The 19246-nt window shown below is 37.5% G+C and overlaps 1 protein-coding gene across 4 annotated transcripts in view; it reads right to left on the bottom strand.

Moving 5' to 3' along the window:
* LOC136776507 (5-hydroxytryptamine receptor-like) overlaps nucleotides 1–19246 on the bottom strand; it is a 110574-nt gene that overhangs the window by 54809 nt on the left and 36519 nt on the right. For all 4 annotated transcript variants that reach the window (XM_066732079.1, XM_066732082.1, XM_066732081.1 and 1 more), the window contains one exon: nucleotides 16869–17087. In XM_066732079.1, the coding sequence (XP_066588176.1) occupies nucleotides 16869–17085 (217 nt within the window). In that variant the 5' untranslated portion in view covers nucleotides 17086–17087. The remainder of the gene's footprint in view (nucleotides 1–16868; nucleotides 17088–19246) is intronic.

Below are 19246 nucleotides of genomic sequence, written 5' to 3'. Positions count from 1 at the left end.
AAAAATGATGGAAGTAATATATTGTTACAATTTTGTCGCTGAATATAAAAATTTTGCAAATACTTCTAAAATTGTATAATTTTCAATAATTATTATAAGTAATAGAGAAAATATTAGTTATATGCATAACTATAAAATGAAGTTACGAATATTTCGGGTGACGATCATGAAATAATAGTGGTATTAATCCTAATGGGTTAAGTTTTGGTCTTTTTGGGGAAGAAATGTCACTGAATCGTTAAATCGAAAGATGTTATTTGAAGAAGTTATGCGAGTTATTGCGTTATATTATACGTTATATATCACGGATCTAAGCAGAACTTGTGACTGTTAAGAGCCTTAAACACGATAACGTGTATTAATTGAAGTTTGCCTATTATTCTCTTAGCTGCTTGTAGCTTTGCACCTTATTATTGCTCCTTTATAATTATTCGCGCAATTCTCGCCAACTTGGTCGGAAATTCCTACCTATTTTGAGAGATTCCATCGGTAAACAGATATCAAGAGTACGAATTGCAAGAACTGAGAACACTTGGAGAATAAAACAGGAGATATATTGCAATATGATTAATCAAAATTCCACGTTTGTTTATTACGATGAAAGAAAATCTCTATTTTACTGGATCCTAGCTGGATTCGTTCATTTGACAATAATATAAAATAGCCAGTAATGGTTTGAGTTTTAATGTTCCTAGATTACAATGAGATATTAACACAAATAGTTCATTCACGAAAGACAAGTTCACAATTCCAATCCCTATTACAATGAAACTTTATTAAAGCAATGCAACCTCTTGGTGAGTGCAATTAAAGCCGAATAAGAAGAGTCTAATGGAGTTCCTGGGAGCTCTTATTGTGCAATATAAAATTGCTTTTGCAAAGTCAATATAACCTGCGGTGATTCGGCTGTATCAACAGGTTCGTTTTCTCGTGATAAAAGCAACGAGTGAGTCAGCCAGAATTTTTCAAAGGACCATAAATATACTCGTGTAACAATCATTTCCAAAGTTACATTTGTTCCTTTCAACGGCAGAAAAGTTTGTGTGTGCGTATTTTTTGAAAATAACTTTGTAATATAAAGCATGATGGAAAGTAATGGAACATTCCATAATTTTCGTTTGGCTGGCGTAGTTCGGAAAACCGATGTTTTATAATTAGAAATATGTATGGTCGAAAAGTCACGTCATGGGGAAGCGTATATTGTCTTGGATATTAGTTCAAAATACCACGATATATTATATTATTATTTCTCAGAGGATAGAAAAATTGATCAATTTCAATTACAGCGATAGATGAACTACACACGTACATATCTGTATATATGTATATATATATATATATATATATATATATATGTATAGTATACAAGGAAGGGAATTCAATAGGGGCTCTTGGTTCTTTTTTTTTCAGTCTCTCACAAAACTTTCATAGTAAATTTTGCGCGCTGGTTATTTCTGGGGTAGTTTATCGCCGGGGCGAATTGGATTTATGCACAAAGTCATCCGATTTTGAGAGGCCGGCGCCATTTCAGGGTCGGCAGAGGATTAAGGGGAGCCTCGGATTTCGGGTGAGGATTTTTCTGACCGTCTCTTATTTCCGTCAATATTTCGTATTCGCTGCAGGAATATACATACAAATGACTTCTTTTCACCAATTTTTCGATAGAGTGAATAATTCTCTATACGAGTTACACAGTATAATAGAAGCCAGTGCCTCCAATTGTCCTCATAATGAACGATCGTCGATTCCAAAGTTAATTATACGCTTGCCTGCACGATGGCGACAAACGCGCGAAAGGTTTATGAGAATCAGGCAGAAACTGACCTCTAAATTAGAAAATGTCCACTCTGAAGTAGAATGGTGAAAGACGAGTCGACGAATAACAGGACAGTTTGCCGCCGAAAATTCGTAATGGGCTGGTTCAAATTGATTCGAGCACGTATGCGAGGCGTGGGCGGAAACGCTCGACGGGGAAATTCAATTTGACTGGATTCATCAATTTTGCAGGAAGCGTTGCGAGCGGAAACTCGGGCTTTTCTGATCGGCCGCATCAGCGCGCCAGCTCCAACAACACACATAATTTCCTCGTTAGCGAAGCTTCGAGTTCGTCGAACTTTTACATTTTACGCACATGGGGAGTTTAGAAATTTTACGGGAAAAACTTTCAAGCTCGATTTTCCGAGCCGCGCATTAAATTAACCAGCGTTCCGTTACAAACCAACGCTCATCCAGTATTTCGGTGCAATCGCGATAACTGGACGGAATGAGAGCGTAATTGAAACTCGATGAGCTATTATATAATGGTATACGACTCATTTCGGGGATAGTATTTGTAAGACGATTATTAATAAAATATAAATTGCGAAGAGATGAAACTCTCTCTCTCTCTCTCTTTAAATAACCGCTAAAGCAATGGATTATGCGATAAGAAAAGAACGAATAAATATCAATGAATGAAAATTTATAATACACATTGCTTTTTCGCACGTATATCTATAATCAATATCTTTTGTATTAAAAATTACGTGCTGCTTATACATATATATTTATCAATAGCCGTAATAGTTGAACGAAGAGAGTCGTATACGTATATATTGGAAAGGATAAAAGGGGATAGCCCAGATTTAGCGAGAGTTGATAAATCAGGACATAAATATTCAATCGTGCATTTCGCAGGAAGGGGTGCGAAGAAGAATGGTGAAGAGGGGGTTGGGATGCGAAGGAATTGAGAAGAGGATGATGGGGTGGAAGGGTGGTGACGTGGCTCGTCGAAGTGGAGAAGAATGGCTAGGGGCTCCGGTAAATTCCGGTCGCCCTACTCAGACGCTCGACTTCATTCGAACTTCATAATTGATGAAGTCGGGCCTGATATTCGTGGCGTCGTATCGTAGTCTTTAGGTCTCGTCTCCCACGCTGTTATCCAGCGTCAGGATCTTCGCAAAACGCAATGCAGAATCTTAATTAACAACTTCCTAGCGATTAATTTCACCTTGCTCCACTAATTTGCCGCAGTTGCCTTTCTTCAGACCACACCTCATCCCCTTCCGTTCACCTCACTCAACCGTAAAATATAACAATAAACTTTGTCGCATCCTGCTCCATTAACTAAAGTCTCGAGATACGCACGTATTTCCAATTGATATTGTGGAGTGCTTCATCAAATAAAACGAAAATTTTGCAGGAAGCTTTTAAATCGGTATCCGCAGGACTCGGGTGGCAGGCGCTATCAATCTGGGATTTTAATTCGCTAATGCAAAGGTGAATTTCATCTTCAATCGATGCTAAAACACTTAAAAATATAATGATACGATACGAGAACTTTGTAAAATGAATACAGTCAATGGAAATATGAGGAAAGGTTGAATAACGAGTGATGAAAAAAGAGGTGAAAATAAGTTTTGAAGCCGCGAAAAGAACGAAGACTCAAGAGGGACACGATGATGGAAGTAATCTGATAGTAAGGGCTGAATAAAAGTTGATTCAATGTGAAAGTGAATTAAACATAAATAAATAAAGGACAGATCAGCGAAAATACGACTAAAGACGAGAAGAAACTTGGAGAAATGAAGAAATAGGAAGATACATGGGTGTGAAGAGACAGACAAAGAGATAGAAACAGAGAAAGGGTGACAGAAAAAGATAAATTCTTGTTGCACTTGGGCGTCTATGTTGACTTTTTCAGGAAATTCAGTGAAAATGCTCAACAAGACTCTAGGTGAATGTCTTTTTTGCGTCGCGTCGCGGCGTTAATCGAAAGTTTTATTCGTGGTCCTCTCAGCAACCTCGTTTCATCGAGACGTTCCTTCCATTTAACCTAATTGTCGAGCCTTAATGACCGGTACACTCGGATAAAATCGATTTATTGTACTTTGTACTTTTAACTCTCCTCGGTCATCTATCGATGTTATACCAACTACTTATTTTCCAAAAAAAAAACGCAAAAAATGGACTTTGATACAAGTATTAATTTATCTCTTTAGTGCAAATTCCCTGCTTACTTCATCGAGAGACTGTTGAAACTGATTCGCGTATTACGTAGTTTCGAAATTGGCAGAAAATAATAGGAATTTTGAAGAGTACTCGAGATTGATATGAGAAAATGCTCTGTGGTAAAATTAGTGGGTAAATTAGATGAAAATTTTGAGTTTGGGGAATCAGCCGGGAGGCTCTGGTGAATAAATCTTCAAGGTATAGCATGAAGATACTCATAGGTACTTATCAAAGTTGATGTGTAGCACCGATAGAGCAAGTAGGTACAGTATATAGATAGAAGTTTGGAGAGCACTCGAAAACTCGAATCGTTCTCTCGATGAACATACGAGCCCAATTCCACGCGAGAGTTTCACACGCCTAATATAGTATAGTATGTACGTATAACGAGCAAATGGTTTTGCGTTACAACTAAAAACTTTTCGTCTTTCTTCCGTAAACTTCAGCCATCTTTCTAACTTTCTTCGGTACAGCGTTCTCTCGCTCGACATCGAGAAACATTCATTATTTACTCATTTGAAATAATAGGCATTTCCTCCTCACACTCGAGTGAAGCTGAGCAACCCAGTTAAACGATGAAATTCTAAATGAAAGAAGTGTTTTCATGGCGGAAAGTGCGTTTTCACCTAGAATTCAGCCATGTTAACTGAGTCGCTCCAGTGTCACTTTAAGTATAACAGCAAAGCGTCTAATATAAAACACTCCTCTAAATTAAAAATTGTTCAAATGTTTAGCAGTCCGTTTCTCATCGCTGTATATTTATTTTAATAATACAAGCTGCGTTAGCTTTACATTTCTACCACCCTCACCCTTCATCTTATGCATTTTATTCTATTAGATAAAAAGCTTTTTTATATTTATTTAAAGCGAGAAGGTTTTAGTTTTTTCTGCACGCTAGGGCGAGGCTAGCTATTGCGCCGATTGTGCGAAGCGGGAAACGATAATACCATGATGTAGTGGATGAGATATTCCCGAAAGGTATTTGGCTATGAGTTACGAGGTCAGTTTAGATACATGAAAAATAAGCGGGGTAAATGCGAAGGGCGGGGCAAAAAGGAATTAAAAGTATAGGAAATTGGCGATACGCCGGATTCTTCGATGACTGATTTCGCGCTGTTACCGAAATCTGTTGCGAAGCATCCTTCTCTGTACAAAAATTCGAATTCTGCAAACAGTTGCCGAGCGAAAGGCGATCAATGCCGTTAAGCAAGAGCGAAACTTTGCCTGTTATTTTGCTTTGTATGCAGCGCTCGATGCCTCGACAAACAAATATTTACAAAAAGTTTTTCGGCCCTCGCTGCTACTGCTTTTTCTACTCTTTCATTTTGTTTGTCGCCTGACTGCCATTTCATTTCCATGTAGTCGACGAGAATCCCACGTGTACTAAATTTCATCACACTCGAACGTCAACTTTAAATTTAATTTCGTAAGGAAAAAAAGGTAACCATTCGAAATTGTAATATAACATCCAACAAAAAATTAGTTGGCAGAGAGGTCCGACGTTTAATCGTAAAATATTGACAATTTCGAAAAATAAATAACAATAATAAATTACATTGTGCATAGCATACCGTATATTTGTTTGAAAGTATAGAGAGACGGACGGACAGGACAGAGAGTATAGAGATCAGTTGGTTTTACTGCACGTAGACGGGGTGGTAAAGGGTGCCGTTATCGTTTACCTTCGACTGGAAATTCAATATGACTGAATTCAATAACGATAGAAAGGTATTTTACTACTCGTCTACGACGTTCACCGTTGCCGTTTTCCTCACGATACCTTCGCGTTCTCTATCTCTCCCTCTCAACATAATAAACCTCCTCCCCGCCACAACTGCTTTTGTCCATCCAATTGTTGGACTTATCCAGACCACGCGAACATTGAGATGCCGGTCGGCCCTGTGATGTCCCAGAATTTCGGGCGATAGATCGCATTAGCATACCTGGAAGTACACGCGGAAATGAAATTCTGCTTACTGATACCAATGCCAATTCTCTATTTCGTTTCTTTCCTCGTCCCCTACGCCCTCTACTTTCCCTAGCTTATAATACAACAATTTCACTATTTTATACGATTAAAGTATATTATACAATAAGTTTTTGCAGAAAATATTTCAATTTGTAAGTTTCTCAGAGAAATCATGTTAACCAATAAGTTCTGGTAAAATCGCTCGGACCTCGTTTAGTAGTTTTCTTGTTACAACATTGATTTTGAGATTTCGGGACTAGTTTAAGCGATCATAATTAATGAGTGAGTTGGTTTTCTTTCAGAGGTCGAGTTGAATGTATAATATAGTTTATTCTGGCTTTCGTGGCTGTTTTGCAGATGTAATGTATTCCGGGGAAAATGCTACTTTTATAGGAAAAGGAATTTGTAACCCAACAAATGGAGGCGAGACCAGCGTGGAGCACCCCTCCCCCCTTTGCCCGAGCTAGCGCCTTTCGTTCCGTAAGTTCCTCGATAAAACTCGAAACTCCCGGATGCCACGAAGTTTATGAGTAGCGAGTGCATTTTCATAAAGCCTCTACAATATTGCTCCCTTCCGCTTACTCTTTCCCTTCTCTTTTCACCCCAACCATTTCTTCGTCCAACTCCCAAAGAGAGAGAAAGAGAATCCCTCTCTTCCTCTTTCTCCCTCTCTCTCGCACGAGTCTCTTATTTCACCATTTATATACAATTCTCTGCTCGGAACTCTTGCGAAATGAAGATCTGACGCATTTTCCCCCACTTTCCTCTCTCCATTGCAAATTTCACTGGTTCCCCGGCTTAAGCAATTTCATTGCCAGTTTTGCAAAAACACTCCCATTGATTTCGAATCAAATGTGAATTTGAGCAAGCATCAACGAAGTACTCCGCACAAATCAAACTTTTCTCTTTGAACTAGTATATATTCAAGATTGTATTGGACTCTATCCAGATTTACTAGAAAGATAAAAAATAACTTCAGTTTCCTCCGCTGAAATTTGCCGAAACTTTGCTCAAACAAAAGCAGGGTATTAAATGGGAATGTTAATTATGAAATTTTCTGTGCATTGTGGACCATTTAATAGTCAAACTGCAAATATGCTGTTGTCACTTTAATGCGAACAGTTAGATTAAATTGCACGCAAGAGTTAATCCCTCTAATTATTAGAATTTGGATAACATTTGTTCGGCCTTGACAACTATAGGATTTTCAGCAAATGCGGTGCCACGTGTGATTCTGTTTTAGGAAATATGGAGGTTTTATCTCTGATGGAAGGAAATTAATTCTTTAGAGTAGGAGAGTCCAGTAAAAGAAAGTTTCGTGGCACTAATAATAGTCTGTTTGGCGAGAAAAAGATATATTTTATTCATAAGGGAACTTAGTTACAATTTCGTCGGAGCGATTTCGGAAGATATCAATCTTAACGTAAAAAAGCTATGCGCTCCATCCAACAGGTGGTTCTTTACTAGACTCTAACTTCTAGCCATTCTCCGATATTATACGATTCCCATCTACATTTCTCGTAATTACCATAGAATTTTGCTGTTTGAACCACAATTTATTGTATCAACAAAACAAAAATTTTCCGTCAATTATTTCTTAATATTTTATTTATCTTGGTTTATCTCTATCTCACCAAGTTACCAATAAGGCAAGAATGTAGAAAAGTTGTCATCGGATTTGAGAGGAGTTAATTCATTCGCTGATATTCTGCTGGATTATTGAGTGAACGTATTGGAAATGATTGGATCAGGTTTTAAGATCTCAGAGTGCGAGGATACGTAGATTGCGAGAAGCAGGATTAAATATGAGGCTTATATTTTCTAATATAAGAGAAGCTTTATGTGGCAGATATGATCTGTAAATTAGTCTGTAATAAGAAATAGAGCATGGCTCTTGGCCACATTCTTATTGTTAACAATATGTCCGTCGATACCACCGTGCCACTTTATTTTACACTTTTGATTCTTGTAAGTCATATTGCAAAAATCTCATCCTTGACAAGCAGAAAATATAATCAAATGGAAAATTACATTTTACCTCCTATAAACACGTGACAAATCGAAAACCAAAATAGTGTCGCTTTTCGTAAGTCTTACAAATGGAACCAATTTCACACAGTGTAAGAGCGACGTAAATTTTGTCATGCGTTATGATGCGAGTGTACAGTAGTGAGCAGACTGAGCTTTGTCATGTTACGTAAGGGTCAAGGTTTATCGGATCACCAGGGATGATATTTTGCATTTTAAGCAAGTATAACACCTAGAAGTATTTTTAAAGCTTTAAAAGCTATATGGTCGAATGCTTGCATACTCGAGTTGGTCCGGGATATTGTTTAATGGAAAGGCTGACTTCTAACAGCTTCTGCTACATTGGAAGCAGCTGCATCAACTTCGAAACTAGCAAGTACTGTTTAACTTATTTAATAAGGCACTTTCAGTGGAAGCAACCGATGTGGTCAGCAGTGGTCAGTAACTGCATTTTAACTCGTTGTGATAGTCAGCTTCCTAAAATGGAACATAGGGACAATAAAAGAAATTCCAGTCCAATTTATCAATCTTTTATAGATTCAGTATGGATTTGGCGCGAGGCTTCTTACGACTTCACAAACATCCACCAACAATACTCTGCAATTGTCTTTTTTTATTTTTTATATTTTACGTCACTTCCCTGGAACTGAAATGAGAAGACATGTGAACAGTGGAAGCAAAGAATGCATCTAAACTGAATTAAGTTTCAGACGAGTTTCTGTGTTTGCTTTGGACTAAACTTGATGGGTTACAGTGATCGCTATGTCGTGAAAAATTCAGTGAATCGCTCGTGACCCGAATAATGGGGAGATTATTCAATTTTATCGCGAGAATTGTAATTTCCATTCGGTCGAGGCCAGCATTGCAAATTCCAATCTATGGTATGGCATTAGAATGCATACGTCGGTGAAAAAATGTTTGTTCTACGAAGGTTAAACGCGCCTGCATAAAAGTCCAAAGTAAAATTGGAAATTTTTGATTAAAAATTTGTTGGTCCGATGGTTAAAATAGATGGTGTAATTCTTAAACGCTCATATTTCCTTTATTTTCTCATGCAGTTCGGTTAAACGAAATTCCACTCCATTGAGGTATTTAGTATTGTTAAATTAATTAAAAGCTGTAGTAAACTAAAAACAAAGCATAAGACAATTTCAGTGAAATTCATTCGCAAAGAACGTCAGAGTGACTTTCAAAAAGAATGGGGCCATGAGGATTGGTGGTTAATAATAAATGATATATATATATATATATAGGCAATAATTATATTATTACCAAATACAAAACGAGCTAACAAGGCTCCATATAGTATTTACTAACCTTGAAACGTCTTTGAGCGAAATCACAATAGCTGATCAAGACAATGTGGTAATGACAATAGGTATTGTACGCTTGGTGGCTTTGGTAGGGTTATTGGTCACGGGGGATCAATCGTAGTCTGTATCGTATTGGATGGGCCAATATGTCTTGATAAGCGACTAATATAGATCTAGCAATCCATGTTACAATGGCGCTGTTTTCGCGTCTCCAATTACGATATCTCCCTGTAATATAATTCTGCCACAACATACTCTAATTTATGACAAAACACATTGTTAATGTCGACCCAATAATCTCTATCCCCCCTACCCCGCTTTCTACTAGCTTATACACTTCCAAATATAATTGCACTAGCATCGAAAATTCAAATTCCCACATGTTATTCATTCGTTCGTAAAACTCAAAAACAGTTTCTATATTTCATTAAGGATTACCATGACATCAACACGATTCGGTTTCATTTTACCGATGACTACATTTATTAAATGTTCGTGTGATTAAATACAGGAAGTGGAAAGGGAAGGGGTTGGTAAAATTGGGTCCGATAATAATCATTATAAATTGTCAGCTTTCGCTTTATAGTTGGAATCGCGTCGTTTTACGCGAGCGTTCTTAGTCTCGGCTCTGCGCGCTCGTAAAACTCATTCGGAAGCGTGCGAATACTCACTGTACCCTGCACTTCGAAAATTAATTACTTCGCTCTACATTCAAGATCTAGCTGTTACATCTACCTATTGGCATGCTTATGTTTCATTTATTATCCCTTCAGAATTCTTAGTACGTTCTTGGAATCAATGTTTGGTAGATCTTTTCATTCATAATTTGTTTGGTTTATATATATATATATATATATGGTAGATAGTATAGAAGGATTTGTAAGAAGGCATTTCTTTGAATAAATGACAGATATTCAACGATTTGGCACGATCTTCAAGGTGCACAGTGATGATAAATTTAAGATCTACCGGAATGCAGGTATCAGACGCAGTATATTCGTTTCCCGAGGAGCTTTAGTCGAAGCTTCTGCCGAATGCATCGCTTATAATTCATTATTCGTAGAAGCGTTTCACTGCGTTTCCAAAACGCATTACTCGTGGGGATTGGCAGTTGTTGAAGGACACTACTAAAATTGAGGAGATGAAAAAGAAGTTTTCTCTAGAATACACGAGAAGTCACTCTTCGATATATATCCGAAGACTTGGACGAAAAGGCTAGACTAAGGGAGAAAGGTCAGAGATTTCCGGAAACTAAGCGATTCCCGGATGACGGTAGATGCTTGCCGAAGAAAAAGAAAGGATGACGTCACCGGAAATATCCGAACAACGCTCAAATGGAATTTTTGCTATCCCTTGTATGAGCAGTCAGGATGAAAATATTAATTTTTCACCGTAGCATCTTTTCTCGTAATATCATGTCGTGGAGAACTTTGGTCCTTCGCAAACAAAACACGAATCCTTTTTAAATATCCATATACGTATGAATGAATCTGCCTGGAGTGAAAAACAAAGCATATGGACTACAAAAATGCTTCCTAGCTATTTATATCCCAGTCGTATTCATACTTTTTTACTTTATATTCTGGCTCGATATACTTTTGGATCAGTGTTAAAACTTGTATAGTGGAATTGTTCTTTAATGATACGATAGGAGAGTGCCGAGAAATCTTGGAAATCTATAAAAAGTGCTCGACTTAAATTTGACCTGAATTCAAGGTTGAAAGAAGACACAAAATTAACACCGCTGAGTGTATTATGTGCGATGAAAAATACGTTTTGAAAGTTGGGTAATTTCGCACTGTTAAATGAGTTATCGATACTGCTATGGAGCAGTAAGTTTTTATACCCAATCGATGTAAAAGCTTTGTTACTTTGAAAAGTCCTGGGGCGAAATTCGCAAAGTAGTTTATCTACAAGTGGCTAGCTAAGGAATATAAGGTTCGTGTAAAGTTGATGATGATGGGAAGAAAAGGAAAGATCTCGTAAAACGGGTAGGGTGACGAAATAAGGATCCATCAGGTGAGTTAAAAGCATGGCAGAACGACGGCAGAAGTCGAAAAAGTTAAAAGAGAATAAAATCAGAAATAGATGGTAGGGGATGAATAAAGTAGATGATGGAAAGAAAAGCAAAGGATTATAGGATAATGCTAAAGGGATTATACAGCCGAGGAATAGTGATGATTCAGCATTTTTCTGAATTGATAAAATACTATTATAAGCAACGACTGAGCGAATGTGTGGGTGGATATATAACGCACGGATCGGGGTTAAAAATGAAAATTATAATTAAGGTATAATCAGTAGGAAAAAAGTAATGCTATAACGGTTTGATAAGAAAGTATACAAGGAAGAGTGATGAGATATTGTACGCAGTGTGACAGGGAGAATTGAAAGTCCTTACGAAATATAATTGTATAAATTACAACGAGGGGGATCTGACGTGAAAAACGTCTGGCTGGACTGAGTGTTCATTAACGTGGCGATTATAAATAGGATTAATGATGTAAGAAAGAAACCCTCGAATCCCTACCAAAAGATCAGATTTATCAGGAAAATCTTCTACCAACTTATATTACTTTTATCATTCCTATTTATTAATTACATCAATTCTTTATGTCCCGTCTTATTGCCAGAGATTATTAATTGCGAATTCAATCTTCGTCAAGAAATAAAAAAAAAGTCGATCGAGATTCTTTCTGTATAGCATATATATTATACAGTATAGATATTTTCAGCGCTTCGGAAAAATTAAAGGTCATCGGCAAGTTTCTCCTACTGCGTAGCAATTCAAGAGAGCTTCGGTGTATAATAACGTAAAGTTTCTCGTGGACACGGGGGAAGTTTCAATTACCTGGAAAAAGCATGGAAACTTGACAAAGTAGGTAGAAAAATAGAATAATTTTACTTTAGAGATCAAGCTGCGGGAGACAAGGTTGGCGAGAGAGGGAGGGGGGATAGAAATACGTAAATTTGAATACAAGTGATTCAGATGAGTTTTAAGATTTTGCATCCCCTTCCAAAGCTGCAATGAGAGAGCGGATATTATTATATACATTTTAAACTTCAAAGTACCGTATCTCGTTTCATTCTCATTTAATCACGCGATGCTCTCGACACGGAAAAGTTAAATTAGTCAAAAACAGTGAATTAAGGTCAGCCGTGAAAGCTATAAATAATTCCGGCACCAATTGAGCGATAAAGCTAATTCAATATAAAATTAAGATCAATGAAAATTAACGATTAATCGAATAAAAAAGTGTCTCTTGGAGGCTGAACCTCGCGCGCGAAATGATTGTCTTTGATCTGATGCGAGAAACTGGAAAGAAATTAAAGCTTCAATTAGAAGGATGAAAATGAGCTTGACGTTACCCTATAAAACAATTAATTGCGCATAGTCATTTACAGTCGATGATGATTTTTGCCAGTGACGTCAGAATGAGAAAGCCACCTGCGCAGGTCACACGTGTATTATACCGAATTTTATGGTTTAATTCCGCTGACCGAAATCATGTTCGTGCGTCACTAATTTCTCGGATAATAACAATGAAATGTCCTGTTAATATCGTGCACGCGTTTTTCATGCGTTACGTAGGTGCCGAGTAATTTTACGATAATTTCGTCTAAAAAAACAGCAATTAACGAGGCCTCGTACACTACTTATGAATATTTTAATAATTCGATAAGTTTAACTTTGCACTCCCCTAAAATCGTATCAGTTTATTAATGCGCGAATAAATCTTAACAAGTTTTGAAGGATTTTTTAAAGAAGTTTGTCAAGTTTTAATATCGGTAAGAATTTTCCTGAAAATTGGGTTGTAAAGAGTGTCTATATATAATCAGATTCAGTAAAAGATTAATACGAGTTGACTAAGCAAAGTCGAATGATTAATGTTAAACGACCAAAGAGACTACTATATATACACATTTACCATCCGTCAACTCTTTTTTCTCCACTTGTTTTACGTGCTCGTCCACCACGTCCGTACACTTATCGTTGTTTTTTCTTGTTCAAAATGTTCGTCCATTTCTTTCGTGCATGTACCTGCATATCACCTTGAGACTTACGCTTTTTGCCCATTATTCACAGTCGTTTTTACTGCGTACACAAGAAAAGCTCGGGGAAAAAAACAAGATTTCACGATTTTTATTCCCATGCCTCTTATGTTTTTATCAACCATCTCCAGTCTATAAATCTAAGACTTTGCAGGACTACAGAAAGGAGCCGTGGATACGAATCTTAATTTACTTTCTCGAGCGAAAAAGTTTTGGTCTCGCAGCTCAAGGGGAAAAAAAAGTGTGAAAAAAATAATTTTTGAGACTGAAATTCTACAAATTTGAGATTTATTTATCGTTTGTATATATTTTGTAGTATTTTATGTATTTTGGGAGCTCAGGGGGTTAAGCTAATTTGGAAAGTCAACAATGAGAGGGAAAGTGAAGGAGAGAAACACGCGGTACTGGGGAATTTGGGAAAAGCATGGTGAATGGTTTTGGAAGGAAAGCAGAGAAGCAGAGCTGAAGGAAAGCTGAAGATAGAATTGATGCGAAATCCCTTAGAGGGCTTGTTTGATTACGCGACGTGTGAATCAGTCCGTAGCATTTTTGCACCTTGGCACTTTTACGATGGGGAGCAACGTGAAAGACTGCCACGTCACGTTTTTGAGAAACGTTTGAACGGAAGAAGATTATAAAAATATTAAGACTCGCGTTTATTCCATAAAATCAAAGTATGAAATCGAAAGAGATATAGCTGTATATTCTCGCAATGATTAGAAATTCTTTCTCTTACAAATTATGATTACTTATGCATAAGATTCTCGCATAATTCCAGAAAAAGCGTGAAAGAAATGCAAGGAGTTGAAGTATAAAAATTTAGGTGACGAACGGCCGAGAGTCCTGGTGAAAAATTGAGATGGAAGGGGAAGTTGTGCGTTTCAGGTAGCAGCGGAGGCGTTTGCTGAAGAATAATTTGCCCAGCTGAGCATAATGGAATGTTCTTTATTCGTGCTTTCTTTTTTTTTTTGAAAACGATCCATCACGAGACTTTCCAGCGAAGGAGTCATGACCGGTCTCGAAACGTAGCGCGGCATTGCGTGGTACAGCGTGGTATAGCATGGGTAAAATTCACCGGTGTTCGCCAAATGGTGCAAAGTTCTCAGGCGTGCGTGGTGCTTGGCTATAAAAAATAAAAATAGCGGAAAATCGTACCAACGCCTTCTACTCTACCCCCCTCCCCCTTTCCCCCCTCCTCCTCCTCCCGCTCTCTATCTCTCTCTCTCTATATTCCTCGAACATAAACAAAATCACTAGAGAAAATACGAGTATGATTCTACTACTTCGTCCTCCACAGCGAACGTTATTAAATTTCTTGGAAAGAGTAGTGTCGAGTTTTAAAAAATCGGGAAAACTTTTATATGGGCGAACAGCAAAGAGTGTTAATTATTAAACCGTAATTATAAACGCAAAGTTCTGGTCTTCCTTTATAAAAATTTACCATTACAAGGTAAAAATGATTATTTTCTCTCATTTGTGCATCATAAATCGTTGGGGAACAGTATTTGGCATTTGATATTAAAAAAAGATAAAAGTGAGGAGAAAAAGCAATCTGATAAATGTAATTACTGTAATATTTCCTCGCCTTTGATAAGCACGGAGGCTTATATGTGGTACAATCTACTTTATAACCGTGGAAAGAGGTGGAGAGGGAAGGGTGGGAGGGATAGTTGGAAGTTCCAGCGCGACAACTTATCAAAGACTGGAGGAAATCAAGAATTTTCTGCTCAAGTCGGGTTGGGTCATGCGATTCGGTTAGTAGACGGGAAGTAATTATGAAACATTTAAAACGGAAAAGAGGGGGTGAATAAGTGCATAAGGTAGAAAGAGAAAACAGTATTTCACCATTTCTGCTTCCCATGGGGCATTCTCGACTCGGTTGCTTTAAAGCGCACCTGCGATACGTTCGCTCTACATCCAAGAATCGAGACTAGCAAATCAAAACGGACAAAGGGACGTAAAATTAAGAAGAGAGGCCACGTTTCTCTTATTTATTCACGAGAGCTTTAACTACCCTCACAACTGCGTACTGCAGAAACTTATATTAATTAGCAAGTTCCGCCTATCGCCAAGATAAATTAATTCTGACTAAGAACCTAATAAATAGTGGTAAGAATTAATATTATAAAATGCTTGTAAAGAGAAAGAGAGTCATTGTGGCGTCACTAAAAAGTAGTTTGAAGAATGTCGAATTGAATTGGATAATAGTTTCTTCATTGAGCAAATCTGACTTCTTTCTTGTAGAATAGGATTGGCTACTTATTAGTATCAGTGATAATGAATAGTTGGAATGATAACTGAGCCTTGAGCCATCCATCCTACTCGTTACTTGTGATTGGCTGAGTCGATATTGGTTTTCCGCGACGGCTCGTTGCCGCGAATCTGATTTCCCGCTCAATTTCCTTTGCGCGACCGCACTTCCTGAACCGCCGCTATACCTCTGTTTGAGAAAATCGAAGCAAACCATCCTTTCCTTTCCTCCAGCGATTGCCCGTTTCTCACAATTTTAAATTACATTAATAATTCTTGTATTGCAACAAACACAAATAATCACGATAAAAGAAATTAAATTGTAAATATCAAATTAGCTGTATTTCTTAGATAAAATTCTACCGAGAGAGCAGCTAACCTAATGCATAATTCAACGAAGTTTCTTGTACAGCAACAATTAACTAAAAATTGGTAGTTTTAAGATAATAGCTAGCACAAATTGGAAAAAGTTTAATTTTGCGATGATAACGAAAGGGGTGGAAACGGTGAGTGAAGTATACGGATGGAAAAATCGGCAATTTTCGTGCTCTGATCAGGCGTCGCTGATAATGGATCTGTGAGTCTCTTGAATTGATTGACGTTACTTTTTAGTTAGCTAATTCTTTTCGCATCGTCATATATATGTACCTGCCTTTCTTTCACCTTTACATATTCTTTAAGCCCCTCTCTCTATCCCTCTCTGTTGTCCAAAAACCACCCCGTCATATATTTCACGGTTTCTCAATCACCTGAAAATCCCTTCACCCCTTCTTTATCCTTTTCCATTTCTCTCAAGCCTATCTACACCCCTTTCGATGCCTATTTTCCAGTGGTGCGCAGAAATTGACTGGCACCGTGGAATTGCATCGAGGTAGGTATCCAGCGCGGCGAGTGTTGAAAAGGGCAGGGCTTTCATAGCATTTTACCTCTGAAACGAGGGTGCACTGATACCGGCAGAGACCTGAAAGGAGCAGTCTCCACTCCATGGTCTCATACAATTTAACACTTTCGAACGTATAACTTCTACTTAGCGATTTGATTAATCGAATTCAAACTCGACAAATAAACATCCCTTTCGAAATTTCCAATCTATTTCGTAAAAGCTTTTTAATAATCTACAATAATTTAGCGATCAATCTCGTGCTTGCTTTTAAAATTCCACAGTTATTTTTCCACAGCAATATTCCTCGTCATAGTTCTGTCTAACGAGAATCGATGCGAGAGAGTGTATAAATTATTGTAGAATGAATATAACAGTGACTCACCTACGATTGTTGCGAGAATTAAAATGCCGAGAATGGTGGCTGTAACAACCATCACAATAAAATCGTGATCCGACCTGGAAAGATTCCCAGCGGTCCACGTGGTATTTCCAGTACCATTCTCCACCGTTCGATTCCAGTCGGGTAACATCAGACTCGCGTTCAACGTGAAATCTCGAGCCGCCATTCCCCATGTCCACCATAATTTCTCGCCAAACATTACTGAAACCAATGAGTTTTGTCATTAATTTAAATCGTTGAATAAAATGATGTTTCGATCCTGTATGAAATAAAATCTGTTTATTAGGAGATTTAATTATTATTTGCAAGCACGCAGGAATGCTACAAGAATTATTGATATCTCAAATGAATTTATTATGGCTTTGTGACAAGTAAATTACAGGAGAAACGTTTAAGCAGTGAATTGATGGAAGTTGTAGGATTAATTTATGACGTATAAATGATTTACGATGCACAGAGAGTGGACTTTCATTTGGAGGAAATTATGTTCTCTGGATTACGTGATTCGATTTTTGACGAGATTGCTTTTTATCCGATCGCGGGGAGGGGAAGCAGAGATGCAGGGAGGACGAGAAGGGAGATTTGTGATTCCTTTATCGCATTTCATCGTTAACGTCGTTACATAATAAACGCGATGGCGATCGCGTTCAAGGGTTGATTAACCGCGAGCGACAGTAGGCGATTCGATTATGCGATACCCACAGCTAAGCTAGATATGGCCTTTAAAGGTGCAAATTTAATCTTGTAATTGCTCGTTGTAATCGGTATAATGGTGCTGTAATTAAGTGGCGCGTAGAAAATAATGGCGTATCATTTACCGCCGGCCGATCATCGCCGGATAAAATATTGATCGTCACTCCTGGTAAAAGCAAACGGGAAGACCAAGGAAAGAAAATTTTTAATTAAAACAGCGAATAACCGTGAACCGACCATTATTTTCGCGAGATTTACGATTCTACCCAGAAAAGTTTACTCATTAAACTTCTGAATACGGATTATACGAATATTGGAAGTGCTTTTGCATATTTATCGTAGCGAAATTTGTTCCTTCGTACCTATTGTGCCGCTCTGGGCCCACAGTTCTTACTTTCGTTATTCTCTCTAATTCTATTCCAGCTTTCATTTTGCTGTCCTTCCGCTTTCGCCATTCAAATATGATTTATCTCGAGCACCGACAAAGGTAGTCTTTACCTCTAAAAGGAAAAACTTTTCTTCTTATTCCCCTTCTTTTAGCCCTTAAACTGTTTTCCACGAACGATTTCGCATCAAAAATAATTGTATCTTCGAGTTTTTCTAGTGTTAAAAATAAATAAAATTGAACAAACTAGGGCATACTAATTTAATCATAAATATCAGCTTTTCAAATGAAAGATGATGGTAATTCATTTCGGATTGGAGGAGGAACTTTTAAGTGCGAACCGTGCCAAAATGCTAACATCAGAATGCAGAAATGTCCGAGATCCTTTAATAATTTCTAAAGTGGAGAGTTCTGCAAAAAAGAGCTACCATCTTTCAGAGTTATCGGACGAAATAAAACAACTTATATTGGATATTTCATAAGAGGCTACCAAACGTGGACTAAAAGTACTCGGAGTGCACGAGCCGAATTTTTCGGGATTTTTAATTGGCCAGATTAAACTGATTACCACAACTCACTGAGCTGGAACGAATAGTCTAGGGGATAATTATGAAAGGAAGGAGTATATATGAAGTTTTTCCAGGGAAAAGTGAGTTTAAAAAGGGGTTGGGCTTAGTCTGAAGCCTTGAAAAGAGATAAAAAGCAAGAGAACTCGATATCTCTTGCGTTCATTACGATTTGACTGTCAAATCTAATTGAATTGACTAACCATCGCTCTCCTTCTCTGTTTTCGCGTGGAAGGCAGCACTGATGACAATATTTTGTTGCCATCGTATATGGCATAGTTATATACGGTTATAGCTATATACCAGTCTTTAGCTCGCTATAGTAATTAAATGTATACGACTTAATAAACTCTATATAAGCTCTAAATTAATGGTTGAATAATATTCGTCCATTATCAGCCATTTTCTACTTAAGTTTAATGCTAATGATCTTTTGATACTATACCCCTGTAAATAAGATAGCGCAGCAAAAGAGTAAATCAGTCATTTATAGTAAAAAAATAGATTTTGTACCGATTATTGCACTATAGGAGAATTTTCTTTTCAACAATTGCAGACTTCGCCAAATGTACATCTTTCGCATAGGAGCTGATTGTCCTTAAAATAATAAAGAAAAGATTTTCTCAAAATACCTTGGCTACCATTTGGTTGAACTACCCCATATATGTGCATATATATACTATGCCTCTTTCATTATTCATTCATATGAACATATA

Source organism: Prorops nasuta, unplaced genomic scaffold (assembly GCF_024137725.1).
Source record: "Prorops nasuta isolate Cenicafe-Biocafe unplaced genomic scaffold, Cenicafe_Pnas_1.2 PNAS00009, whole genome shotgun sequence".
Lineage (NCBI taxonomy): Eukaryota > Metazoa > Arthropoda > Insecta > Hymenoptera > Bethylidae > Prorops > Prorops nasuta.
Note: the sequence above shows the minus strand (reverse complement) of the source record. Positions and strands in the feature narration are given on the sequence as shown.